The sequence below is a fragment of the Ascaphus truei genome, chromosome 7 (assembly GCF_040206685.1).
Source record: "Ascaphus truei isolate aAscTru1 chromosome 7, aAscTru1.hap1, whole genome shotgun sequence".
Taxonomy (NCBI): Eukaryota; Metazoa; Chordata; class Amphibia; order Anura; family Ascaphidae; genus Ascaphus; species Ascaphus truei.
In genome coordinates, this window is record NC_134489.1 from 97,840,394 (window position 1) to 97,867,898 (window position 27,505).

The following is a 27,505-nucleotide window of genomic DNA, read 5'->3' on the forward strand; positions in this document are numbered from 1 at the left end:
TCAGTCTCTCAGACCTGGTCAGGGTGCTGGGTGGGTGCAGGCTGGGCTCCGTCTCTCAGACCTGGTCAGGGTGCTGGGTGGGTGCAGGCTGGGCTCAGTCTCTCAGACCTGGTTAGGGTGCTGGGTGGGTGCAGGCTGGGCTCAGTCTCTCAGACCTGGTTAGGGTGCTGGGTCAGTGCAGGCTGGGCTCAGTCTCTCAGACCTGGTCAGGGTGCTGGGTGGGTGCAGGCTGGGCTCAGTCTCTCAGACCTGCTCGGGGTGCTGGGTGGTGCAGGCTGGGCTCAGTCTCTCAGACCTGGTCAGGGTGCTGGGTGGGTGCAGGCTGGGCTCAGTCTCTAAGACCTGCTCAGGGTGCTGGGTGGGTGCAGGCTGGGCTCGGTCTCTCAGACCTGCTCAGGGTGCTGGGTGGGTGCAGGCTGGGCGTGGATATGCAGAATAAGGATGGATGCTAGGAACTTTAATAGTACAAACAAGAACTTTATTCACATCCGTTTATAATGCTCGCCATACAAAGCAGACCACTTCACACATTAACTGGTGACAAATCATAAAGTTACTCTGTGCTTCTTCCCCTGGCAGCTCTCACCCCTACACTGGGGAGGTACTTATGCTGGTTTCCCTTTGTATTGTTATACTGGCAATATCCTGCGTCGCGTCTATAATGCCCGATTTCAGGTGTGCCCCTGTTTGGGGAAACACTATATTCTTTGGGATCACGATCCCATTACGGTGTATGGCATTCTTCGTCAATACTTATCGGATCGTTAGTTTACAGAGGATCTTCCTTGTTCGGGCGATCCGATTATGCTCCGGAGCTTCTACTCTGAGAACTCCTGCTGAGAACAAGCTTACTCCTCTTCCCGCATGAGATCAATCTTTGGCCATTACTATGGGCTGTAACTACAGTATATAGGGCACGTTCCATAACTAAAAACAATAGATGGTAACAGGACATTCTAAATACACGAAACTATACACTTAAACATATATACAGGACTCACAGTGAGGCCCTCTAACTGAAACTCCAAGGAAGCAGCTTCTAGATTATTGGGTGGAGCTATATATACCCACTATCTTCCTATAGTGACATCACTGGTCACTAGACACCCTACGTCAAATGGTGGGGAAGGGAAATACCAGAGTAATCTAACCCGGTTAAGCCATTAAGGCTGTTAACCCTTTACACTAATTAGTAGTTCCGGGAGAGGGGGGGGGGCTACAATCATATTTAACTGACTCATTAAAAATTGGTAATGTTTTGTGTTACATGAGTGTTTCATTATTATTTTGCCCTGATCACTGCATCATAGAAATGACTGCAATTCTCTCTCATTAGTTACAGATATGTTTCCCAGAAAACAGACTCTGATTTTCCTGATACCTCATTGGGACATTGAGATTTTAGTACTCAACCTAAATTTGTAAAGATAGTACAGGTAGTCCTCGTTATCCAACGTTTCACTTTACAACGAATGGCGTATCCAACGCTTTACAATGCAACCCTAAGGGCCGTTTTCCGACGCCGGAATGCGTTATCCGACGCCTGGATGTGTTATCCGACGCTCACCGCCACTGATTAACATGGGACTCACTTTACAACGGTGTCACCGTCCAACGCTACTTCCTGAACGGGTTCCGCTGGATAACCGAGGACTGCCTGTAATCTTCATCCATGAGGCGAATGATCCTACACAATGCAGAGATGTTACTCTGATGAGTGCATTGACCTTGAAATCCCTTTCTAAGGAGGGATAGAGGTTATACAAGGCTCTTTACATGTCTTGTATCCCTGACACTTTCAGGTGTCATTGCATTACATCCAAAAATATGTTTCCCACCTTAAAATCATTAGCATCATACAGTATACCGGGTAGGTCATCTGTCGCGTTCTTACATTGGTTGCGTGCTTTCATATTCTTGGTATTGTGCGCGTCAAGTTCATACATGTGACCACGTGAAGAATTGTTTGCTTCTTGTTGCATTTTTCTTCACGCCAAGGACAAGACAATTCTGACACATTTATGGCATACGCTTGCATTTAAAAAAAGAATAATAAATTTGCATATGTGCATCACCGGTGACCTCCAAGCTCCACCCTAACTCCACCCTAACACGTCCCTAACTCCTCCCTATCTCCTCCCTAACTCCACCCTAACTCCTCCCTAACACATCCCTAACTCCACCCTAACTCCTCCCTATCTCCTCCCTAACTCCACCTAACTCCTCCCTATCTCTTCCCTAACTCCTCCCTATCTCCACCCTAACTCCACCCTAACTCCTCCCTAACACATCCCTAACTACTCCCTATCTCCTCCCTAACTCCACCTAACTACTCCCTATCTCCTCCCTAACACGTCCCTAACTACTCCCTATCTCCTCCCTATCTCCTCCCTAACTCCTCCCTAACTCCTCCCTAACTCCACCCTAACTCCTCCCTAACTCCACCCTAACTCCACCCTAACTCATCCCTAACACATCCCTAACTCCACCCTAACTCCTCCCTAACACATCCCTAACTCCACCCTAACTCCACCCTAACTCCTCCCTAACACATCCCTAACTCCACCCTAACTCCACCCTAACTCCACCCTAACTCCTCCCTATGTCCTCCCTAACTCCACCCCCTGGAGTCCTTTCTTGCAGCTCAGTCAGTCAGACTGCGGTCCGCACACAGCCAGCCAATCAGAAAATTATTTCATTTGTAAAAAAAAAAAAAAAATCAGAGCACTTGTACATAATCTGTTTCTATAACTTCATCTGATTCCTCCTCAGAAGCTGGTAACAAAGACAGGCATATTCTTGGGAAATAACATGTTCCCTCATTTTAATGTACTTTTATTGCCTTTGCACACTGCTCCTAAACAGATTGCTTCTACGATCTGCTGGACACAGCTGTCCAGAAAAGCAAGCTGGTGGACAGCTGAAGTATTTTGATGCCAGCTCGGCCCACATTTCCTTTTTTTTCCACTCGGTAATTTAGAGGGTCAGAGTCGGAAGCAGATAAATTGTGTCATTAATTTATGCCTCCACCATGCTCCCTTGCGCCCATCTCCCACAGGAACTAACTTTGTAACTACTATTAACAACACTACCACCGGTGCCAACATCACGCCCTTTGCCCATGCCTTGGTTTGATGTTGGGGTACCACGTGAGGTAGATGCATAACTGGGTCTACTACTACTAATACCAGGAGTTTTTGACTGAGCCACTGATTGAGCCACCTGTGCTGAAGCAGGGATATCCTTCAAACCTGACCTGTTGGTGGCCCTTGAGGACTGGAGTTGGCCACCCCTGAGCCTTAGTATCTTTCCTCCTCCCAGCCCTGTATTTGCACATCTTGCTGAGGAATAGGACTCTGACTTAGTATCTGACTCTGACCCGTCCCTCACAGATAATTCTGCTGTTGCCTTTGCATACTCAGAGGTTGGGGTCTCTCCACATTTGGAATAAATATACCTGGGCTAAGTCTATTGGCTTATTGTCTGGTACGAATTGCTTGTGAATTGTGATCCATCCGCGTCTTTTTTTGCAGCTGAGTTTTTTTTGCACAACTTAACGGTTCACTTTTGTCACCAGCGGCGCCAGCACAATCCCAACGCAACTGCCCCTCACACCTTGTTTAACTTTGTTCTGCCTCTCTCCCAGAGCCCCCCGTGAAAATCGTGAACACGGGTGATGACACAGAGCACAAGTGCCTGAGCGGGGAGCACGTGGTGCTGAGCTGCGAGGTGTCCCGAGAGAACGCCCCGGTGCGCTGGTATAAGGATGGCGTGGAGGTGGAGGAGACTGAGAACGTAAGGCTGGAGTCAGACGGGAAGCATCGGAGGCTGATTATCCCCACCGCACGGACACAGGACTCGGGGGAGTTTGTCTGTGATGCCGGAGATGACTCTGTCTTCTACAATGTGACAGTGACAGGTCAGTGACAGTTACATTGCTCTTCTTTCAAAACAAATCAACAAGACAATGATCCTGATTCTTGCCCTTTCTCTGCCATTTTTACATTTACTTGTAACCTTTCCTGCTGCAGACTGACCTTGACCTGACAAAGTCTGTCGAGAAAAAGTGCTACTAAAAGCACAGACTATACTTGTATTGAGAAGTGAAATTAAATAATTTCCAAACAAAGATCTTTCTTAAATGCATTAATGGACCAAAATCAGGGAGGTTTGAGAGTTCTGGGCCCAAACCCTTGCATTATAATAGAAAAGTGCTGATTTTTATAAGTGAGACCGCATTGATGTTTACGAGATGCTAAAATTCAGTGAAACGGACTCCAAATTAGTGAGACTTCCAGAACATCAGTAAGAGTTGACATATATATATATATATATATACAGTATGTCAGGTCTCACTGGGTTTTTGATATACTGTATATGTTCATGTAGAAGTGAAATGAGAATTTTCATGGTGATTACCGAGGCAGCAGCACAACAGGGAAGCGTATTATATAATAAGTCATTACTTTGTTTATTATATAAACCGTTCCTAACACGGTTCTGTAGACAAATTGCTGATCATTTCATGGTTCCTTGAACGCTACTGTAAATTCCAAATTATGATGGTTATTATTTCTGTTCCTTAGCACTTTTTGAAAAACGTTTGATGCACAACATCGCAAGTTTGGATTTGGGTTAAAGGGTCCACACTGATTCAAAACTAGCTTTATCCATTTGCTGCCGGACAAGCTTGCAAACACACTGAAGACCAATACAGAGCTATGCATTGCTGGTCCCTGTCACAGTAAAGGGGTGTAAAAGAGTTTAAATAATTCAGCACTCGTACATATCAACCACATCTTTTTACTTGTCTTGCATCTTCCCTTTCAGAGCCCCCCGTGAAAATCGTGAACACGAGTGATGACACAGAGCACAAGTGCCAGAGCGGGGAGCGCGTGGTGCTGAGCTGCGAGGTTTCCCGGGAGAACGCCCCTGTGCGCTGGTACAGGGATGGCGTGGAGGTGGAGGACAGTGAGAGCGTCAGGCTGGAGTCAGACGGGAAGCATCGGAGGCTGATTATCCCCACCGCACGGACACAGGATTTGGGGGAATATGTCTGTGATACTGGAGATGACTCTGTCTTCTATAATGTGACAGTGACAGGTCAGTGACAGCTGTCTGAGGACAGACACCTACCTCTTTCATATGACATAGACCAGAAATGCAATACAGTATAATACTGGCTGAATGTCTTCAGTAAGTTTTACAAAAGGATCTAAAGTTCTGTGTTATTGAACTCTCGGTACATGTAGAGTATTACTACCCCTTTCCCTGCTGCAGACTGACACTGTGCTGACATATTTTAATTATGATGTTCTGCCATGGAAATGCTTCTATTTTTCTGTTCAGTTAGCCTGAAGCCAAATCACACCCATAAGTATAACACTCTATGAATAAGACATTTGAATGGTCCTGAAATTGTGCTTCTATGAAAACTAATAAAGCTTGTTTTATTTGTACCTGTTTGATCAAAATGTATTGATCCCTTAGTGCACCTAGGGGCATATTTTTTAAGAGGCTCTAAGGGATACGTCATTTTACCGCTCAATCACTGGAATGAGCCATGTAGTGCCAACAGCATGACATAGTATATATGTGCCTGAGTCCCTTCAGGGCCTTAGTGATGTTAGACCCATTTGGGGTATTTTTTTATCCTAAAGGGATTAAAAGCATAATCACTGTTTAAGTGTATGTATGTATATCTTTATTTATATAGCACCATCTATGTACTTAGCACTTTACAGCATTAATACATGTGACATAATAGGAATAAGCGCTTCATACATAAAAGTAACATTACGCAAAGGAGTCCCTGTCCCGAAGAGCTTACAATCTAATAAAGTAAATCACCAACTATACCCTTCCTCAATTTACCAACGTGTCTTTGCCCTTCTTTAGAGCCCCCAGTGAAGATCGTGAACATGGGTGATGACACAGAGCACAAGTGCCTGAGCGGGGAGCGCGTGGTGCTGAGCTGCGAGGTTTCCCGGGAGAACGCCCCGGTGCGCTGGTACAGGGATGGCGTGGAGGTGGAGGACAGTGAGAGCGTCAGGCTGGAGTCAGACGGGAAGCATCGCAGGCTGATTATCCCCACCGCACGGACACAGGACTCAGGGGAGTTTGTCTGTGACGCTGGAGACGACTCTGTCTTCTATAACGTGACAGTGACAGGTCAGTGACAGCTGTCCGAGAACATACCCCATTTCTTTCATACAGTATAATAGAACAGAACTCTAGTAAATGCTGACTTTGTGTTTTCCGTCCCAAGCTGTATAAGAGGACATTACGTCCTGTGCTATTGAAATCTCTGTACATGTCTAGTATCACTGGCACTTGCCTTGCTGCAGCCTGACATTGTGCTGACACATACACAATACATAGATGGGCCTGAGTTTGAAAAAGTGAATGATGAGAGGGAGTAAGTGAGGAAGGAAGGAAAAAATAACACGAATAGCATTGGACAGGGATGAATATAGAGTTTTGCAGGAACAATAACTTTCTCCACCAGAGAGTTTACAAGTGCAGATACTGCAAATCTAATCATATTAATAATTTCCAGCGCAAAAGCCAATACCACCAGCGCACTGCGGCTGCCCAGTAAAGGAGTGGAAAGATTATATTGTTAAGATAAAATGGGGAGCATAGTGAGGTCTGATATATTGGTCTACGAAAAAATGTGATGTTGAAGAGTGAGAAATTGATGTTTATGGCCCTACTTGAATGGGCGATATGGTGTCTTTATGGCTTAACACCACTAAGTAAATATGGCCCTATGTATATATGTGTGTGTGTGTGTGAGTGTGTGTGTATATATATATATATATACATACATACATACATACATACATACATACATACATACATACATACATATATATATATATATATATATATATATATATATATATATATATATATATATATACACACACATATGTAGAGTTTTAGATATAATAGTTGTAATGCACAAGAATTAGAATCGTTGTTCCATTGAGCAGTCACTCCTACCACATGGTTAATATACAAGTAGTAAATCATAAGTGTATTATGTGATTAGTGCAGGAACCCTCTGAATTAACTGTCCATAAAGTGTAATCATTGACGGCAGACATCAAACACTTTGTATTTCGCATCCGATCCTATAACGAGCAGCATTTTTCTAGTATCTGTTATGGAAAGTGGTTGTCAAATACAAATCCTACTTGTGGATATATTTGCATGTCTCAGACAGGTCGGCAAATCTGCATTTCCCCATTATCTGTGGAGTGCGGGGAGAGATACCCCAAGCCGGTGCTCTAGTTTCAGGAATAGAAAAGCAACATGTGCTATATATAATCGCTTATAGTAACATTCCCTATAAACAGTCCAGGAGCTGCCTCTGTGCTGTACAATGAAGGCTTGATATGCTGAACCATAAAGTAATGTGGACATAGTACACAGGTAGGGGGTGAGACAGAGGGGGAGGAGAGGAATGACCAGCACCGGAGGACCCGATGAAAAGTGAGCCGCATGGCGCCGATCGACCCGACCCTCTCGAGCCCCCCAAATATCCTGCTGTCGCACAATAGTCCTGCAAGGCACGGAAAACAGGCGAGATAACTCAGGCGAGATAACTCAGATGGAGGTGTCCTTGACCGTGTGTGGTACAGCAAAAGCCAGTCCTGTAAATAGGCGCGTGCTCCGGCCGATGAAGGACTCACAAAAATAGGCAAAGAAGGCGTGCACTGCAACCCAGTAATAATAGCGGGCCAATTAGCCGTTAAAAACGATTTATTGTGGTGAAATCCGAAATCACATCACTCCAGGTAACTCTGACGCATTTCGTACCACGATGGTACTTTATCAAAGAATACTCGCTGGTGCGAAACGCGTCAGAGTTACCTGGAGTGATGTGATTTCTGATTACACCACAATAATTCATTTTTGATGGCTAATTGTCCAGCTATTATTACCGGGTTGCAGTGCATGCCTTCTTTGCCTATTTTTGTGTTTCCCCATTATCTCACTGCAGTCAGGGATTCTGGGTAACGATATGCAAATAAGCACTCACAGTGTGCCACTTTGTGCTTCTTGTCTATTTTAACATGGCTCCCTATGAGCTTATAAGTGCTGTAGTGCACAGCCTTTACAGCACAGCCTGGGTTAAAGAAGTGCATAGCCAGTAAACCTACTCACAGACAGCTGTTTTTACCTTTTTGGTCTCAACAATGCGAGGTTGGAAAGTGTTTATAGAATGAAGTGAACATGTTATGCAACCATATCTATGGGATAGAGAACACATGGGGGTTCCCAGCACTCACTGACGCAAAATGAGTACAGAAATGGGGATATGCCAAATCCAAAATGTAATGATGGAAGCACAAGGCTATAATAATGGAACCATGTCATACACGTGTGCAGCAACACAAAAAAATCCCAAGTGATTCTGAATGCAAAAGTGCAAGTAAAAAACAGAGGGGCAGGGAAACAAAAGGCAAGGAAATAAGCACCCAGGGGAAGTTATGGGGTGGGTGGGGAAAAGGGAAAATATGGGGGGCAATGTGTCGGAGTAAAGACCCCTTCCTCTGGCCCATTCCCTAAGGTCCCACAGACCAAAGGTACTTCCCTATTCCCTGTGTCAAAAAAACAGACCCCAATATTAGAATCTAAATCTACTGAAACTCAAAAAGATGAGCAGATAATATAAACTGTAATGTCAATGTATCAAATCTGCAAGGGTCACAGAATCAACAAGGAAAGAGGAGAACCGTGTATAATGCACATGAACCCAGTGAGTCCAATGTTCCTGTCGCCAGAATGCCCTTCTTTGTGGCTTCCCCTGTTTTTGCTGCAGTGGGGCTGCCCCACGTGTCTGACATGGTTCCATTATTATAGTCTTGTGCTTCTATCATTACATTTTGGATTTGGCATATCCCCATTTCTGCATTCATTTTGCATCAGCGAGTGCCGGGAACCCCCTTGTTCTTTGATATTTTCTGGCGGAATTGGGGTCCTCCCTGTTCCCTTGAGCACCCTGCGGCTATTATCATTAGCGTGCATTTTCTGAGTGCTGCCTATCTCTTTATTTTGTTGTATCATATCTATGGGACAATCACTTCTAGTTGAGTTGTCCATCTGTCCTCGCCCAAAAATATCCTCTCGTATCTCTAGAACCCCCCGTGAAAATCGTGAACACGAGTGATGACGCAGAGCACAAGTGCCAGAGTGGGGAGCGCGTGGTGCTGAGCTGTGAGGTGTCCCGAGACAACGTCCTTGTGCGCTGGTATAAAGATGGAGAGAGAGTGGAAGAGATCGAAAGCATCAGGCTGGAATCAGATGGGAGTCATCGCAGGCTAATTATCTCCACGGCAAAGACACAGGACTCGGGGGAGTTTGTCTGCGATGCTGGAGATGACTCTGTCTTCTACAATGTGACAGTGACAGGTCAGTGACTTCTCTCAGAGCACTCACATACTTATAACACAAAACCAAGACATGAAGCTCAGGCCACTATACCACCTGAGATGGTCATCCCCAGTCTGACTTATGGGTTTTGCTCTCTCAGCCCAACTCATATTTGAGGCTCTGGATGTAACTGGTGATACCAGTCTCGTCACCCATGAGGTAGTGTGAAAGAAACGCAGGTTGTTAGAAGCGGTTTGCGGAACGGAGCCACGAGAACAGCAGTTTTTGTCGCAAAATGCGAGTTGGAGGATTTTTTGGACAAACCGATCCGATTGGCAGAGCCGGAGTGAAACTGCTTCTAAAAAAGCCTGTTGGACACAGATTGGACATGCGAGAAGGGGTTACAGAATAGCAAGGCGTGCCAATCCCATAGGAAAGGGCTCTTTAGAAGCGGTTTGTCACACTTCGGAGCTACCAGAATAGGCTCCTTTGAGCCCACGTGGTGAATATATTTGCAGCAGAGTATAGACATGTATTAGGTGTGTAGTAAACTGACCTTTGTGTTATTGTTCATAATAGTGTGTTATATTTGAAGCAAACTGAATTGCAAAACAACCATTGTGTTATTTTATTGAACAAGTGTCCTGAGGATGAAGTGAGCACTTTGTATCACGTGTTACATGTATATTATGTGTTACATGTATATTATGTGTTACATGTATATATGTTACATGTATATTAAGTGTTTCATGTATATTATGTGTTACATGTATATTGTGTGTTACATGAACATTGTGTGTTACATGTATATTGTGTGTTACATGTATATTGTGTGTTACATGTATATTATATGTTACATTTATATAGGTTAAATATACAGTATGTTATGTGTTACATGTATATTATGTGTTACATGTATATAGGTTACATCTATATTATGTGTTACATCAATATTATGTGTTACATCAGCGTTTCCCAAATGGTGGGTCGCGACCCGGCACCGGGTCACGGAAGCAAAATTGCCGGGTCGCAGCGAGGCTGGCCGCACGGCGTCCCCCCCTCCCTCCTTGCGGCGTCCCCCCCTCCCTCCTTGCGGTGTCCACCCCTCCCTCCTTGCGGCGGCCCGAGGTGAGGTGCGGGACGGTGCTGAAGTGGTGCAGGCTGCTATCCCTGGGGTGTCAACGGTGATTCGCTGACTCGGGCTCCAACTGCAGCCCCGCATCATGATGTTGCCGCCCATGACATGCTCCGCCCCCCACAGGACACGATGCCCGGCATGAGGTAGGAAGTGGTGCGGGGGCGCACCTGTGCCTCCGTTCCTGGCGCTCCCTTCCCCTCAGTCCCCTTGGTGCGGGAGATAGGCGCAGTGGTTGCTGTGCGGTCACTGGCGGGCAGAGGGAGGCGTGGAGCCGCCTGCTCTGATCACTTGGCCTTTCCTCTCTCCCCGCCCCCCCCCTCCAGTCACTCACATCCGTCGCTGCCTCTGTAATAAATTGTGTGTGTGTGTGTAGGGGAGTGTGTGTGTATCAGTGGCTGTGTGTGTGTATAGGAGAGTGTGTGTGTGTGTGTGTGTGTGTGTGTGTGTGTGTGTGTGTGTGTGTGTGTGTGTGTGTGAGAGAGAGAGTGTGTGTGCATCAGTGGGTGCGTGCGTGTGTATATATAAGGGAGAGAGTGTGTGTGTGTAGGGGAGAGAGAGTGTGTGTGTGTGTGTAGGGGAAAGAGAGAGAGTATGTATCAGTGTGTGTATAGGTGAGTGTATCAGTGGCTGCGTGTGTGTGTATAGGGGAGAGATAGTGTGTGTGTATATATAGGGGAGTGTTTGTATATCAGTGGCTGTATGTGTGTATGGGGGAGAGAGTGAGTGGGTGTGTGTGTGTATCTGTGTGTGTGTATGTATGTATGTATGTATCTGTGTGTGTATGGGGGAGAGTGTGTGTGTGTGTGTGTGTGTGTGTGTGTGTGTGTGTGTGTGTGTGTGTGTGTGTGTGTGTGTGTGTGTTTGTGTGTGTGTGTATGTGTATGGATCTGTGTGTGTATGGATCTGTGTGTGTGTGTGTGTGTATCAGCCACAGCCATTGTGTGTATCAGTGGCTGTGTGTGTCTGTGCAGGCCAGCAGTGGCTGTGTGTGTTGGTCTGTCTGTGTGAGTGTCTGTAGGTCAGTGACTGTGTGCGTCTGTGCAGGTCAGAGAGAGAGGGGGGGGGGGGGGGAGGGAGAGAGAGAATAGAGGGTATTGGGAGAATATATGAAATCTGTATGGACATTCATAACGGTTTTATTTTACCTATCTATAGGCGATAAAAATTTTAGTGGGTCACGAAGGAAAAGTTCAAAAATAACCGGGTCACGGAAAAAAAAGTTTGGGAAACGCTGTGTTACATGCATATTATGTGTAACATGTATATATGTTTGTCCTGGAACAGGATTGTTAATTTCTGTCCCGCCCCCACCCCCACCCCTTGCTGCTCTGCCTGCTAGCCCTTTATATTTCAGATGCATATTTTCCCTGCTCTGAAAACTGACTGTGCCTGTGTAATACATTACTGTTACACATTCCCTTCTTTACACTGCCAGTACCTGGTTGCCTTGCCAACCTCTCTAATCCCCCTGGCTAGTGGACTTTTCCATACTCCCCTTTCTGTATTCACAGGTAGAATAGTCTTGTCACTATTCCTGTGTGACAAAGATTACTCACTTCCTTTTCCATCCTAAGCAGGCTGAGTGAGTACCTGTCATGCTATCTACCCCCCTGGCAAGGCCATTCCGTTTTTACCTTCCCTTGATACAAAGCACTCCACATACTGTAGAGAAGCACTCTCTTACCACTCCACAACATCTACACGTGCCTTTATATGTCTGATGCTTTCCTAATTAAGTCAAGAAACACATAAGGACTTGTGCTTTCGAAGAGGGATGAGTTAAGCTATCTGACCTCATTCACATCCTACACGCGACCCTGGTTCCAGAATAATGTTACATGTATATTATGTGTTAAATGTATATTGTGTGTTACATGTATATTGTGTGTTACATGTATATTGTGTGTTACATGTATATAGGTTACGTGTATATTATGTGTTACACGTATATTATGTGTTACATGTATATTGTGTGTTACATGTATATATGATCAATGTATATATGTTACATGTATATTATGTGTTACATATTATTTCTTACATGTATATTATGTGCTACATGTATATTATGTGCTACATGTATGTGTTACATGTATATTATGTGTTACAGTATATTATATGTTACATGTATATTATGTGTTACATGTATATGTCATATGCATATTGTGTTACATATATGTGTTACATGTATATGATGTGTTACATGAATAGTATGTGTTACATGTATATATGTTACATGTATATTATGTGTTACATGTATATGTTACATGTATATTATGTGTTACATGTATATTATGTGTTATATCTATTTTATGTGTTACATGTATATTATGTGTTACATGTATTTTATGTGTTAGATGTATATATGGTATTCCTTCCATCTATTCCCCCCCAAAAAAGGGAGAGGCTAATGAAGCGTTATACGTAGATGAGGGAATAAATTATATATTATCTTATAATATATTATTGAAAGCACTGTATGCCTGGATGTCCGGTGTCCCTAGCGGCAATCTCATTGGTCCCTTGGCCCGCCCGCCCCCCGCACACCTCTCATTGGCCTCACACACTCACACCACCCCCTTGGCCTGGCCCCCACACCTCTCATTGGCCTGAGGCGGAGTGACGGGCCAAAGGTCCAAAAAAAACCACACACACACACACACACACACACACACACACACACACCACTCTCTGTCCTCTCCCCCCCCCCCCCATCACACTCACCTCCCCCCCCTCCCCGGTGCTCCACTCACCTCCGCTCACCTCCCTCCCGCTCCACTCACCTCCCTCCAGCTCCACTCCCTCCCCGGCGGGGGGACACGCGGCCCACCTAAGAGGCGCCCGGAAGCCGCTCCACTCACCTCCCTCCCGCTCCACTCCCTCCCGCACTCACCTCCCTCCCACTCCATTCCCTCCCGCTCCACTCCCTCCCCGGCGGGGGAACACGCGGCACCTAAGACGTGCCTGGAAGCCGCTCCACTCCCTCCCGCTCCACTCCCTCCCGCACTCACCTCCCTCCCGCACTCATCTCCCTCCCCGGCGGGGGGGACACGCAGCACCTAAGATGGCGGCGCCCCGAAGGAGAGGTGACGTGTGTGTGTGTGTCACTGTGTGTGTGTGTCTCACTGTGTGTGTGTGTGTCACTTTGTGTGTGTGTCTCACTGTGTGTGTGTGTGTGTGTGTGACACTGTGTGTGTGTCTCTCACACTGTGTGTGTCACTGTGTGTCTGTGTCAAATGGGGGGGTGGCAGGAGGGGGAGAGAGAGGGGGGGTGCGGAGAAACATACAGGGGGAGTGGAGAGGAGAGACCCGGAAATTTTAACCAACCCACCCCCCTCCTGTCCACTCTCCCACCCCCTCCTCCTCCCGTCCGCGCTCTCCCCCCCCCTCCTCCCGTCCGCTCTCTCCCCCCGCCCCTCCTCCCGTCCGCTCTGCCCCCCCTCCTCCCGTCCGCTCTCCCCCCCTCCTCCCGTCCGCTCTCCCCCCCCCCTCCTCCCGTCCGCTCTCCCCCCCCCCTCCTCCCGTCCGCTCTCCCCCCCCCCTCCTCCCGTCCGCTCTCCCCCCCCCTCCTCCTCCCGTCCGCTCTCCCCCCCCTCCTCCTCCCGTCCGCTCCCCCTCCCTCCTTCTCCCCCCCTCCGCTCTCCCCCCCCCTCCTCCTCCCGTCCGCTCTCCCCCCCCCTCCTCCTCCCGTCCGCTCTCCCCCCCTCCTCCTCCCGTCCGCTCTCCCCCCCCCTCCTCCTCCCGTCCGCTCTCCCACCCCTCCTCCTCCCGTCCGCTCTCCCCCCCCCTCCTCCTCCCGTCCGCTCTCCCCCCCCTCCTCCTCCCGTCCGCTCTCCCCCCCCTCCTCCCGTCCGCTCTCCCCCCCCCTCCTCCTCCCGTCCGCTCTCCCCCCCCCTCCTCCTCCTCCCGTCCGCTCTCCCCCCCCCTCCTCCTCCTCCCGTCCGCTCTCCCCCCCCCCTCTCCTCCTCCTGTCCGCTCTCCCCCCCCCTCCTCCTCCCGTCCGCTCTCTCCCCCCCTCCTCCTCCCGTCCGCTCCCCCCCCCCCACTCCTCCTCCCGTCCGCTCTCCCCCCCCCTCCTCCTCCCGTCCGCTCTCCCCCCCACCCTCCTCCTCCCGTCCGCTCTCCCCCCCGCCCTCCCGTCCGCTCTCCCCCCGCCCTCCCCCCCGCCCTCCCGTCCGCTCTCCCCCCCGCCCCCCGTCCGCTCTCCCCCCCGCTCTCCCCCCCGCCCTCCCGTCCGCTCTCCCCCCGCCCTCCCGTCCGCTCTCTCCCCCCCGCCCTCCCGTCCGCTCTCCCGTCCGATCTCCCCCCCGCCTTCCCGTCCGCTCTCCCCCCCGCCCACCCGTCCGCTCTCCCCCCGCCCTCCCGTCCGCTCTCCCGTCCGCTCTCTCCCCCCGCCCTCCCCGTCCGCTCTCCCCCCGCCCTCCCGTCCGCTCTCCCGTCCGCTCTCCCGTCCGCCCTCCCGTCCGCTCTCCCGTCCGCTCTTCGTCCGCCCTCGCGTCCGCTCTCCGTCCGCCCTCCCGTCCGCTCTCCGTCCGCTCTCCGTCCGCCCTCCCGTCCGCTCTCCCCCCGCCATCCCGTCCGCTCTCCCCCCGCCCTCCCGTCCGCTCTACCCCCGCCCTCCCCGTCCGCTCTCCCCCCGCCCTCACCGTCCGCTCTCCCCTCTCCTTCCCGTCCGCTCTCCCCCTCCTCCTAGCGGGAAATTTAACTCGCGGGCAACGCCGGGTCTCTCAGCTAGTATATTATATATCTAAAAGAGTGGATGGGCATATGCACGACCAATATCTTCATATTGGGCTCTTCCTCTCCAGAGCCCCCCGTGAAAATTATGAACACGGGTGATGACACGGAGCACAAGTGCCTGAGCGGGGAGCGCGTGGTGCTGAGCTGCGAGGTTTCCCGGGAGAACGCCCCTGTGCGCTGGTACAGGGATGGCGTGGAGGTGGGGGAGAGTGAGAGCGTCAGGCTGGAGTCAGACGGGAAGCATCGCAGGCTGATTATCCCCACCGCACGGGCACAGGACTCAGGGGAGTTTGTCTGTGACGCCGGAGATGACTCTGTCTTCTACAATGTGACAGTGACAGGTCAGTGACAGTTATCTTTTTTGTATTATTATCCTTTAAACTTTTTACATGAGGCAAAGACCCCTTGATTCTGTTATCAAAATATCAAAAAGGCCCTGCTCCTTTCCATGCTCCACACTGACGCTGTGCTGACACTTACAGATTCGTATCTGATGTACTATACAATACTGTAGTATTTTCTGCATATTCAAATCGAATTTTAAATGGTGCTTTTTGTTTGTTTAAAACTGAAGTTAAAATAGTTCCTTACCCTTCCCTCTTTATGACATCACTGGACTTCAAACAGCCTTATCAGAAAAGCTTAAGGGCTGTTATATTGTGCCGGGCGCTCACTACACCGTGCGCGCGCGCGGAATTTTAGTTGGCGGACGTTAGTCAGCCTTTCTATAATGGCGCCGCGCGCACGGCAGGGGGCGGGGAGCCGACAGACAGCGGCAAAAACAGGGAAAATCATCTTTTCGTGCCGCTACTGGCGCTGAGTGTGTGTGTGTGTGTGTGTGTGTGTGTGTGTGTGTGTATGTGTATATATGTATGTGTGTGTGTGTGTGTGTGTGTGTGTGTGTGTGTGTGTGTGTGTGTGTGTGTGTGTGTGTGTGTATTTGTGTCTACACAAATTTAATAAATATTTAATTTTTACCAATGTTTTTTTTTTTTATAAATAATAAATTACACACACACACACACACACACACACACACACACACACACACACACACACACACACACACACACACACACACACACACACACACACACACACACACACACACACACACACACACACACACACACAAACACTGTACCTTCACAGCTCTCACAGTATACATACAAAAAGCATGCGGCGTGCGCGACCGCATGCTGTATAGAACGGGCCTCAGATAGAACACATCAGTTTCTCTGATCCTATTTTGGAATTCGCATGGAAAGCTGCGCTGTGCCGCCTGATGAGGGTCCGAGAAAGTGAGAATAAACAGGAGTGTCCGTTATGCTGCCGGCTTTAGGACTTTTTAAATAAACAGTAAAAAAAAAAAACACCTAGAAAAGAATTAAAATAGAGTTAATAATCTTCTTTATACGTCTTCAACATCGTGCTCCTTTTCAAGTTTATTTTTGAGGAAACCGCACCTTTAAAAATAGTTATGAATGAACCTATCTCCACGAAATCTTTCTCTCCTAACACAGAGTTTCTTTATATAGAGTATATTATGTGTATTAGGTATAACTTATATGTTACACTGGTGCCTCCTGGACTTGTTTTACTTCCTACAGTATAAATACATGACGTGGCTCAGTGTAGGTTACGTTACCTTTTAGACTCCAAACATTCCTAGCTCACCACAGATATCCCCCAGCCTGAACTACTGTAAAATCTTGCCTATTCCCTTCTCCAGAGCCCCCCGTGAAAATCGTGAACACGAGTGATGACACGGAGCTGAAGTGCCTGAGCGGGGAGCGCCTGGTGCTGAGCTGCGAGGTGTCCCGGGAGAGCGCCCCGGTGCGCTGGTATAAGGATGGCGTGGAGGTGGGGGAGAGTGAGAGCGTCAGGGTGGAGTCAGACGGGAAGCATCGGAGGCTGATTATCCCCACCGCAAGGTCACAGGACTCGGGGGAGTTTGTCTGTGACGCGCGAGACGATTCTGTCTTCTACAACGTGACGGTGACAGGTCAGGGAGAGTTCTTGAAGTACTTTTTCCTTTTTCCTTCGTATCATATGGCATCAGAGACAACCCGATCCTCACAGTTCTCTCCCACCACTAAACTTTTTTGGAGGCCAATATCGCCGTGTATCTATCTATGTAGATTTTAGACAGTTTTCCAGACACTGTTCTTGTATATTCTCTATTATAATTGGACAACATTTGATTATATACAGTAGGTCTGCATTTAAGCTTAAGCTTATAGGGGAACCATGTTGAATGGTTTTGAAGCAAAAGGTGGCATTGTGTGCTCATTTGCATGTCATTTCCCAGAATCCCTTGCTGCAGTGGAAGTGCTGTGTGCTGGGTGATAATGGTGAAAGGCGGGGTTGCAGACCTGCCTAAGACATGCAAATGAGCATACAGGAATATTTCCATTTGCTGTATGCTTTGCTGTGGAGGGTTTTTGTCACTTTTTTTACCCACCATAACTTTACTAAGTTTTATATATATATTTACTTACAGACATATGCAGATGTAGGCCGTGCCAGTGAATTATATTTTTGGACATATCCTTGTGCCTTTCCAGAACCCCCAGTGAAAATCGTGAACACAAGTGATAATACGGAGCTAAAGTGTTTCAGCGGGGAGCGCGTGGTGCTGAGCTGCGAGGTGTCCCGGGAGAACGCCCCGGTGCGCTGGTTCAGAGATGATGTGGAGGTGGAGGAGAATGAGAGCGTCAGGCTGGAGTCAGACGGGAGGCGTCGCAGGCTGATTATCCCCAACGCAAGGTCACAGGACTCGGGGGAGTTCGTCTGTGATGCTGGAGATGACGCTGTCTTCTACAATGTGACGGTGACAGGTCAGTCATTGTTAGAGGCAGGCAAGAAAGCAAAAAAGTTGTCACTTTTAGCTTCTATAGATGGGACAGACACATCGGGATAAAGAAAGCAGGACAGGGAGCAGTTTTAAAGCAGACATTGAGATGAATGGCTGAAGTAATTAGGCTGTGAAGGTCTTTCGGCACGAGAAATGTGTCTTCATATCATAGCTCCTTCATACCAAGGAAAGATGTCTCGGGGCTGCAGAAATACATTTACAGAATGCTAAATTAGAGCTCTGTAAATTACATATGATGACCCAAAAAAATCAAACCAGATTTTATGTAAAGGATGCAGAAAGTCATAGCATCCCAGGTAATACAACCTCTGAGTTACTGTATAAAAAAATAATAATGTCTGCACAAAGTCAGGCAGTTGCAGGTAGAGCATCAGAAATGTTGTCATGTTTAAAACGCTGTCCTCCTAAGTAGTCTCCCTGCTGCAAAACTGGTGCCAAAGTCAGCACGAGATTTATCAAAGAAAGAAAATCGTATGACTCGGGAACATTATTCAGCAGCACGGAGACCGATACCCGCAAAATATTTTTATTTGGTGGAACCCGACCACTGGTTTGCTTAACCTGACTCCTGAATCGCATCAGGTATCCGGCTTTCAGCAGACTAACAGTCACACAGGACTTGGCTAATCAGCAGAAGTTTTCTCTTGCAGAATGGTCGCAGTCAATAGCAGCTGAATGATCTTTGTAACTCCCTTGACCTGCGTGGGAGAAATCTCTGCGGCTTTGCTTTTGCTGTCATAGCAACAAGCATCTCCTGTGTGGGGGCAGCAAAGACAGTGCAATCCTCTTTGCTGAACATCCCATGCACTGTTGAATTGATTTGGAGCCAATTAACCCCTTTATGACTTGTTTTATTTGGGCCCCCTCAGTATTTGTTTCCTCAGTGCCCCATTCCGTGGTCCAACATACACTCTCAGTACATCTATATATCATTTATATATTGTTCAGCGCTAAGTCAGGAGTGGCCAGCTCCAGGCCTCAAGGGCCACCCACAGCTCAGGTTTTAAGGATATCCCTGCTTCAGCACAGGGGGCTCAATCAGTGGCTCAGTCAGAATGACTGAGCCACTGATTGAGCCCCCTGTGCTGAAGCAGGGATATCCCTAATACAACATCATGCAACATCTTCTCTGCCATCAGTGTTTGCCAAATAATAGCTTTGTCTGCTGCAAGGCCGATAGAAGAGTTATATCGTGTGCATGTACGAAGTAAGAAGTAGGTTGCTAGATATCATGTAGTTAGGTTATCCTGCTTAGCACCAAGTATGCCATATCTTTTATGTCTACAATGTATGGCCAAGCCTCATACAAGGAGCCTGTGTTTGCTTAGATACGCTGAGATAGGAGCATATGCAACCTTGAGAGAGAGAACACATTGAACTCTTTTTTTACACTGTTCCGTAGACACATTCTATTTAATAATCGCCCTATTGTTTGTATTCTATGTATTCCTATTGTCCTGCATTGCATAAATAGGCAGTTACATTGGATACTCTGCACCTCCTGCCTGCTGCCTTTACATTCTAAAGTATAATGAAACTTCCCAAGGTTATTTTATTAATACATTAGAGATGTGTTTACTCTGTCGTATTATAATGTGTTGGAAAAAAAACAAACTACCAGTTCTGGTTTCAGTATATAACACCCTGTTACTTATCAAATACATCGCTGTATTTTGAACAGACTCTTGTAAAAAAGATCATTTTTTTTACATTTGTTTCTTAGCACCCCATGCGTTAGAGAGCGCACTGAAGGGGTTTATTCTATATGAAATAATGCACAATTTAGTCTTAATTATCTTGGGAATAAGTCATTCCAACACTCGCTGTTCCAAAGGGATAATAAAAAAACACCAGCTTACTGGTAATGTCTTTGAAATGGGGAACCCTGTTCAAATCCTCAGTGTCACTTCCTTGTGGTTGGAACCTTGAAAAAGTCACTTTATCTGCCTGTGCATCAGGCAACACAATTAGATTGTAAGCTTTATGGGGCAGGAACGAGAAGAGCCACCAAATTAATAAAGGGGATGGATAATCTATGAGGAGAGGCTAGCTAAATTAGATTTATTAACATTAGAAAAAAGGCGTCTAAAAGGGGATATGATAACTATATACAAATATATTTGGGACTGTACAAGGAGCTTTCAAAAGAGCTATTCATCCCACGGGCAGTACAAAGGACTCAGGGCGATCCCTTAAGGTTGGAGGAAAGAAAATTTCACCAGCAACGTAGGAAAGGGTTCTTTACAGTAAGGGCAGTTACAGTGCGGAATTCATTACCCATGGAGACCCTGATGGCAGATACAATAGAGATGCTCAAAAAAAGGTTGGACATCTTTTTAGAAAGGAAAGGTATACAGGTAAAAAATAAACACACAAGTGAAACCTGGTCAAAAAGAACTGACAAGTCAGGGCTATAACTAGTTTTTGAGGGAGCATGCCTTGATTTTGATTTCCTATAAAGAAAACGTACAAAGGAGCATGTATGTATGTATGTATATGTATGTATGTATGTATATGTATGTATGTATGTATATATGTATGTATGTATATGTATGTATGTATGTATGTATGTATGTATGTATGACAAGCACCAAACAAATCGAGGTAAATTAAAGAAGCAATCCATGACACATTCTTTTTTTCTTTTTAAATACAGAATGGATACAGGGGGTCCCGGAGCTGAACCCCGTGAATTTCAGCTCCGGGACCCCCTTCTTCCAGAGATACTTACCTCTGAAGGGGGCACAGGATCTTTTGAAAGTCGTCCATACCTTTGGCGGGGCCCAAGGCGGCATGCTAGCCTTGGGACCCCTCCTCCTGCAGTGTCCCAGCATCATGACGTCACGGCGGAACGTGACATCATATTGTCATGGCAACACCTCGCCATGTGACGTCGCATCGACATGCCAACGCCTCACCATGTGACGTCGTGTTGACATGACAACGCAACACTGCAGAAGGAAGGCTGCTCCGCATAAGGTAACACCCACTTTTACGCGCACACATGCACCCCCCACTACCTCTTATACCCCCCACACAGTTATCTCTTACCGCAGGCACACATACCTCCCACATCCCTACCTTGGGGTGTGCAGCAGAACAGGGGTCCTGCATTTGGGCACTCCCCAGCTCCCTCCTCCAGCTCTCCCCTCTCCCGTTGGGCGGAATTTGGATCCCAGCGCCGACAGGATGACGCCCCACGAAAGTGCGGGGGGCCAAGGCAACGGCCTTGCTTGCCTTGCCCTAAAGCCGGCCCTGCTCTGGAGACCGGACCCCATTTCAATCCGGTATTTAAACAAATGAAAGAGAAAAAAACGCATGGATTGCCTCTTTAAGAGTGAGTTGAGAAGGATTAGTGAGAGGTTAGGCACAGAAAGGCAGAGTGAGGAGGTGACATTGTTTTATGGTTCTAGATGTTGCAACTCCGTCTTCTATATTCCAGAGCCTCCCACGAGGATCCTGTTTCCTGTGGCCCGCGCACAGGATCTGGAGTTTGTGTCTGGGCAGCGGGTGGAGCTGGTGATAGAAGTGTCACGGAGCAATGCCACTGTCTGCTGGTATAAAGATGGGCTGGAGGTGGACGAGACGGAGAGTCTACACGTGATGTCTGAAGGGTTACGTCAATGCTTGATCTTGCGAAGGGCAACAGTGGAGGATTCTGGGGAATATATCTGTGACACGGATAGTGACTCTGTCACATTTGATGTCAGAGTGTTGGGTAAGAATAGAGTCCAAACTGAACCACTCTACTAAACTCTCATAACGGAATCCCAGCCACTATACGAGACTGCAGAAACGCAATACTAAGAGCCATATTTACTAAGTAATACTAAGCCATAAGACACCTTCCAGTCTATTTGAGTGAATGCTATATAAAGTGGCTTTGCACCACTTAGTAAAAAGGGCCCTGAATCCTTTTAACTTTACTGTTTACTCAATGCCCTAAAGTCAACATTGAATCTATATCAGAATATGTGACTTAACATCCAGCATCCTTTGCTGAATCCCTACAACTTTATGAATATCCTTGGCACTGTACTGTAAACCAATCACCTAACACTGGACCACTAATGCCACCTAAAAGTGAGTCCCACCAATATATTGATTGTCCGGCACCCATCACTCTATTCCAAGTCCCATTACACAGGAACCCACCATACAGCCATATGTTCCTTCCAACAGGGCACCCACCAACCTGATCCTCCTGTGTCCAGCAGGTAATACTTAGGTATCCAAATTACAGCACTGAGCTACAGGCACCAAAGATGAAGAACACATCACTCACCGGCATTCAACACTCTTTCCTTTCATTCCACCCCAAGTAACCATTCCTCTCTATGAACAGATCCACCTGTACAGATCCTGCCCAGTCGCTGCTCCCCTCCTGTGCTGCGTGTGATAGAGGGGGACCCCCTGTCTATTGAGTGTGAGCTGTCTCGCTGCTCAGCGGTTCAGTGGTGCAAAGATGGGCAGGAGGTTACAGCAGATGGGAATCTGACCCTGGAGGAGCATGGACCGCAGCACATACTGAGCGTCCCGTCTGTACAGTCAGGACATGCCGGAAAATACCAGTGCAATGTTGGGACAGATGCCAGGATCTTCACAGTGCATGTGGATGGTGCGTACCACATATAATATTAACCTGCTGCTGTGTTGTTGGGGTGTTCAATCACCTAATGTGTACTCATATTACAGCATTGTTTGATAGGACCTGAAAAATCTAAAGCAGTGCCGAATATTGTACCCCAAGTCACTAATGCCGTTGGCTTTATACTAGTGTTGTACCGGGTCCTAAATTTAATGAAAAACGGGTACCCGGGCAAAATTAACCATTGTGCCCGGCCGGGTACCCGGTTACCCGGATGCCACTTACCTGCAGGGTGAGGAGTTTGGTTCTGAGAGTGAGGAAGACCGCGGCGACATCGGTGAGTAGCAGCAGCAGACGTCCTGGTGGCGGTGGCAGCAGCAGAAGTCCGTGTTCAGCCGTCGGGAGCAGCAGGAATACAGCACACAGCTGATGCCAGTGGGAGATGCTGCATGGGTTTCTGCTGCCGCCGCCGGCTGAACACGACTTCTGCTGCTGCCACCGCCACCTGGACGCCTGCTGCTGCTCACAGATGTCGCCGCGCTCTTCCTCGCCACCTTCCGTCTCCGGCTGCAGGTTAGTGTTGAAGTATTTTCAGCTACACTGAAATTACCCGGCAACCCGGCGCCGGTTCTGACCCGGTGCCAGTCCCTGCCCCTTGCTGCCGGGTCCGGGTAATTTCCAGGTAGCTGAAAAAGCGCCGGGTACCGGGTAATTTCCGGGTACTCGGTATATCACTACTTTATACTATATTTAATGCATGGAGCACTTTACAGAGATGTAGACAAAGGAATGTTGTATGTACAGAGCATTGAAAACCTCCGAGTATGTATACAGTATACTGAGTGTTTGAAACGTCACAGGTCCTTTCTTCACATGTATACTGTGAAGGTCTTTCTTCTTAGGCCATTATAGGTCCATTAAAATGCATTAGAGCCTGTGAGGCATCTGCACTTCTCCAGGTCTAATACGGCTACTAGGACCTGACACAAAGGGAATATTAGGGACTTGCCAAAGGCAGCAAGAAGCTGTCTGTGAGACTCAAATTAGGTTCTCCCATTTCAAAGGCCAGAACCTTTACCATAAAACCACACAGAATGATTCTGTGTATTGGGTTTTAACAGCTAGTTATCTCCTGACTTGTTATACTGTGACTATGGCCCAAACTGTTACATTAACCTGATTGTGTGTAAGCCACATAGCACTTATAAGTGAGGTCAAGCAACACAGAACATTGCTACAGGCCCCTGTAATGTATGTGCGTTCAGCAACCCCCTCTCCTAACGCCTCGTCTTCCAATGCAACCTCTCCGATAACTGCTTACTGATGCATGCAAGGCAAACCCACCGGATCCATTAACATTAGGAACTCTTGTGGATCTTTGTAATCCCCCATCTTGGTGTCTTTAACTCAGAGTCCTATTTATATAGTTAAAAAAAAAAAAAAGAAGCAGCAGTGGAACTTTTTATATATAAATTGGATGCCGTTTTGTGTTTATCTCTAACCGCTTGTGAGACCTCGTTAAATGACCCTGAGACTTTTATCATTTGTATATTTGAAGAGATCGGCCTTGTGTAATTTGCAGAGGCTGTGGTCCATCGCGCCATTCCCTACCCTTGCACCGTCCTTACCCCATTCTTTTCTGTGGGATAGTTCTGTTCGTGCGTAACGCTGCCCCTCCTCACGCCACACACCTGGATGTATTCAGCTGTACACCAGGTAGCTGGTTCAGCCAAATAAAACTTGGCCAAAGCAAACCAGATTGGAGCTTTCTGATTGGCCAGTCTTGCAACCTTGATTTATAATAGTTGCTTTGGCCATCGGCAAATTAAAAGGGATGTCAAATTGCAGTTAAATTCTGTCACCTCTTCTCTGCCTCCCGGGACTCTGATACCTGTTGGTGTTTGGTTCTTGGAAGAGGCTGTAGTGCGGATCTTAGAGCGTGAGGATATCATGCCGCGGAGGTTGTGCACTGTGTCTGAGGACCTCAGGCTGGCGCTCTCCCTGTCCCGCTCTGACGCTGAAGTGAGATGGTACAAGAACGGGGAGCGGCTGACAGACAATCCGCACATACTAGTGGAGGAGAGGGGAGCAGAGCGCATGCTGACCGTCCTGGGAGTGGAGCGCGGTGACGCGGGGGAGTATCTCTGCGATGCCCGCCATGACAGCTTCAGCTTTTATGTCACTGTGGGAGGTAACATGAGAGATGAAGAGGCACTGCAAGCCATACCCCTCTGCATCTACTCCCCTAATACCTGCATGTACAACCTTGCATCTTCCTGTTCCCCGGAACATGCTCTGTGCTCCCCACATCGCACCTCCCCTTAAAGAGGCAACCCAAGCGGCACTATCAAAACATCTTTGTTTTGTTTTAATACATGCAGCCTTTGACTACCTTTATTGAAAACTAATTACCTAAGCTGACAATCGATTCTTTCTCTGTGATCGATCCCAGGGTTCACTAAATGGCTGCCTGTCAGTTTTAATCAATCCTTCAGTCCGTGTAACTCAGCAGCTACAATGTATTCTTATATTACTACGGTAACATTATCTATTGTTACAGTTGGCAGCTCAAACTACTGGGAATATTGGCAACAAATTATCACAAACAGGAAAGTGTTACAAAGATCTTGCACTGATGACCTGTTATAGAAATCAAAGGATGCTGTAAAACCCATTAAAAAAGAGTTGAATAAAAAATATGCACTAAGTATTATCTAATACTACAGAACTAATTTATTTAAAAACACACATGTAGGATATTGCATGGATTGCTTCTTTAACATAATTAATTTATTCTCTATACAGCCCAACTACTGTCCTGTGTGTCACTGCTACACCTTACTATGTTCCTCTGTTCCTTGCAAAGACTCACTTATAACAGCTGCGCCCTTCCTAATGGTATCTGTAACTTTCGGTAATACTCCACCAATATCTCCAAAGCATTATCTTAATTCCTGCTAATGTCTTCCCTGCTGTGTGTGATACATTCATTATTTCCTGTTATTCCACTCCTGTGAGACCGTGTAATGTCTAATCTGTCCTTGCCATGCTCCCTTCCCCTGTGATGCCTCCATTATTCCATGTGATGCCTCCTCCCTCCCCCGTGACGCCTCCACCCTTCCCCTGTGATGCCTCCACCCTCCCTGTGATGTCTCCTCCCTCCCTGTGATGCCTCCTCCCTCCCCCTGTGATGCCTCTACCCTTCCCCTGTGATGCCTCCTCCCTCCCACTGTGATGCTGCCACCCTTCCCCTGTGATGCCTCCACCCTCCCCCTGTGATGCCTCCACCCTTCCCGTGACACCTCCTCCCTTCCCCTGTGACACCTCCCCCTGTGACACCTCCTCCCTCCCCCTGTGATGCCTCCTCCCTCCCTGTGATGTCTCCTCCCTTCCCCCTCCCTGTGATGCCTCCCCCTCCCCCTGTGACACCTCCTCCCTCTCTGTGACACCTCATCCCTCCCTGTGACGTCTCCTCCCTCCCCCTGTGACACCTCCCCCCTCCCCCTGTGACACCTCCTCCCTCCCCCTGTGATGCCTCCTCCCTCCGTGATGTCTCCTCCCTTCCACCTCCCTGTGATGCCTCCCCTCCCCCTGTGACACCTCCTCCCTCTCTGTGACACCTCATCCCTCCCTGTGACGTCTCCTCCCTCCCCCTGTGACGCCTCCCCCTCCCCCTGCGATGCCTCCACCCTCCCTGTGACACCTCCTCCCTCCCCTTGATGCCTCCTCCCTCCCTGTGATGCCTCCCCCTCCCCCTGTGACACCTCCCCCTCCCCCTGTGACGCCTCCTACCTCCCTGTGACACCTCCTCCCTCCCCCTGTGATGCCTCCTCCCTCCCCCTGTGATGCCTCCTCCCTCCCTGTGATGCCTCCCCCCTCCCCCTGTGACACCTCCTCCCTCCCCCTGTGATGCCTCCTCCCTCCCTGTGATGCCTCCCCCCTCCCCCTGTGACACCTCCCCCGTCCCCGTGACGCCTCCTCCCTCCCTGTGACACCTCCTCCCTCCCCCTGTGATGCCTCCTCCCTCCCTGTGATGCCTCCTCCCTCCCTGTGATGCCTCCTCCCTCCCTGTGATGCCTCCCCCCTCCCCCTGTGACACCTCCCTCCTCCCCCTGTGATGCCTCCTCCCTCCCTGTGATGCCTCCTCCCTGCCCCAGTGATGCCTCCTCCAGTGCCTGTAATGCCTCCCCATCCTCTCAGTGCCTATCCCCAAACTATGTTGCCCGCAGTGAGCTGTTGCTGTCTTGGCTGAGCAGGGCTGCGCATTACGTGCTTTGCAGTTGTCTTGTGATTATTTCAGGCGCGTGCTGTTCCCTTTTCCTCATTTGTCCTCCTTCTTTAGCACCTCTGGTCACCATCGTGGGGAACACAGGAACACCCGAGCACCACGTTCTGATGACCGGTGACGATTTGGTTCTGGCCTGTGAGCTGTCGAAACCAAACATGAAGGTGCGCTGGCTGCATGACGGTGAGGAACTGGCGTCCGGGGGACGGGTGAAAATCCTGGCACGAGGCGTACACCGGCAAATTACCATACTGTGTGCACGACCATCCGACACCGGCACATACACCTGTGATGCTGCCACGGACCAGATGAAGACCACGGTGCAGGTGGAAGGTGAGAAGCCACTTTCCTATGTCACCAACCTGAGTTCCACTAAAACGGGTATTGTAAAAGTAACACGTATAGATGAACGGAGGATGCACTGAAAACACGAAGTGATAAAAAAACTCATATTCACTGAAACAAACCGTTCCCGGCAGGGCGTGCTTTTCA

General features: G+C 48.3%; 1 protein-coding gene across 5 annotated transcripts in view; it reads left to right on the forward strand.

The window, feature by feature from the left end:
- Window positions 1–27,505, forward strand: part of OBSL1 (obscurin like cytoskeletal adaptor 1) — a 64,913-nt gene that overhangs the window by 25,644 nt on the left and 11,764 nt on the right. For 2 of the 5 annotated variants that reach the window (XM_075609556.1, XM_075609555.1), the window contains exons 10-20: window positions 3,647–3,919; window positions 4,831–5,103; window positions 5,899–6,171; window positions 9,151–9,423; window positions 15,331–15,603; window positions 16,995–17,267; window positions 17,830–18,102; window positions 21,583–21,858; window positions 22,486–22,758; window positions 24,644–24,919; window positions 27,071–27,346. In XM_075609556.1, the coding sequence (XP_075465671.1) occupies window positions 3,647–3,919; window positions 4,831–5,103; window positions 5,899–6,171; window positions 9,151–9,423; window positions 15,331–15,603; window positions 16,995–17,267; window positions 17,830–18,102; window positions 21,583–21,858; window positions 22,486–22,758; window positions 24,644–24,919; window positions 27,071–27,346 (3,012 nt within the window). The remainder of the gene's footprint in view (window positions 1–3,646; window positions 3,920–4,830; window positions 5,104–5,898; window positions 6,172–9,150; window positions 9,424–15,330; window positions 15,604–16,994; window positions 17,268–17,829; window positions 18,103–21,582; window positions 21,859–22,485; window positions 22,759–24,643; window positions 24,920–27,070; window positions 27,347–27,505) is intronic. The other 3 variants (XM_075609557.1, XM_075609558.1, XM_075609559.1) reach the window with 3 other exon arrangements.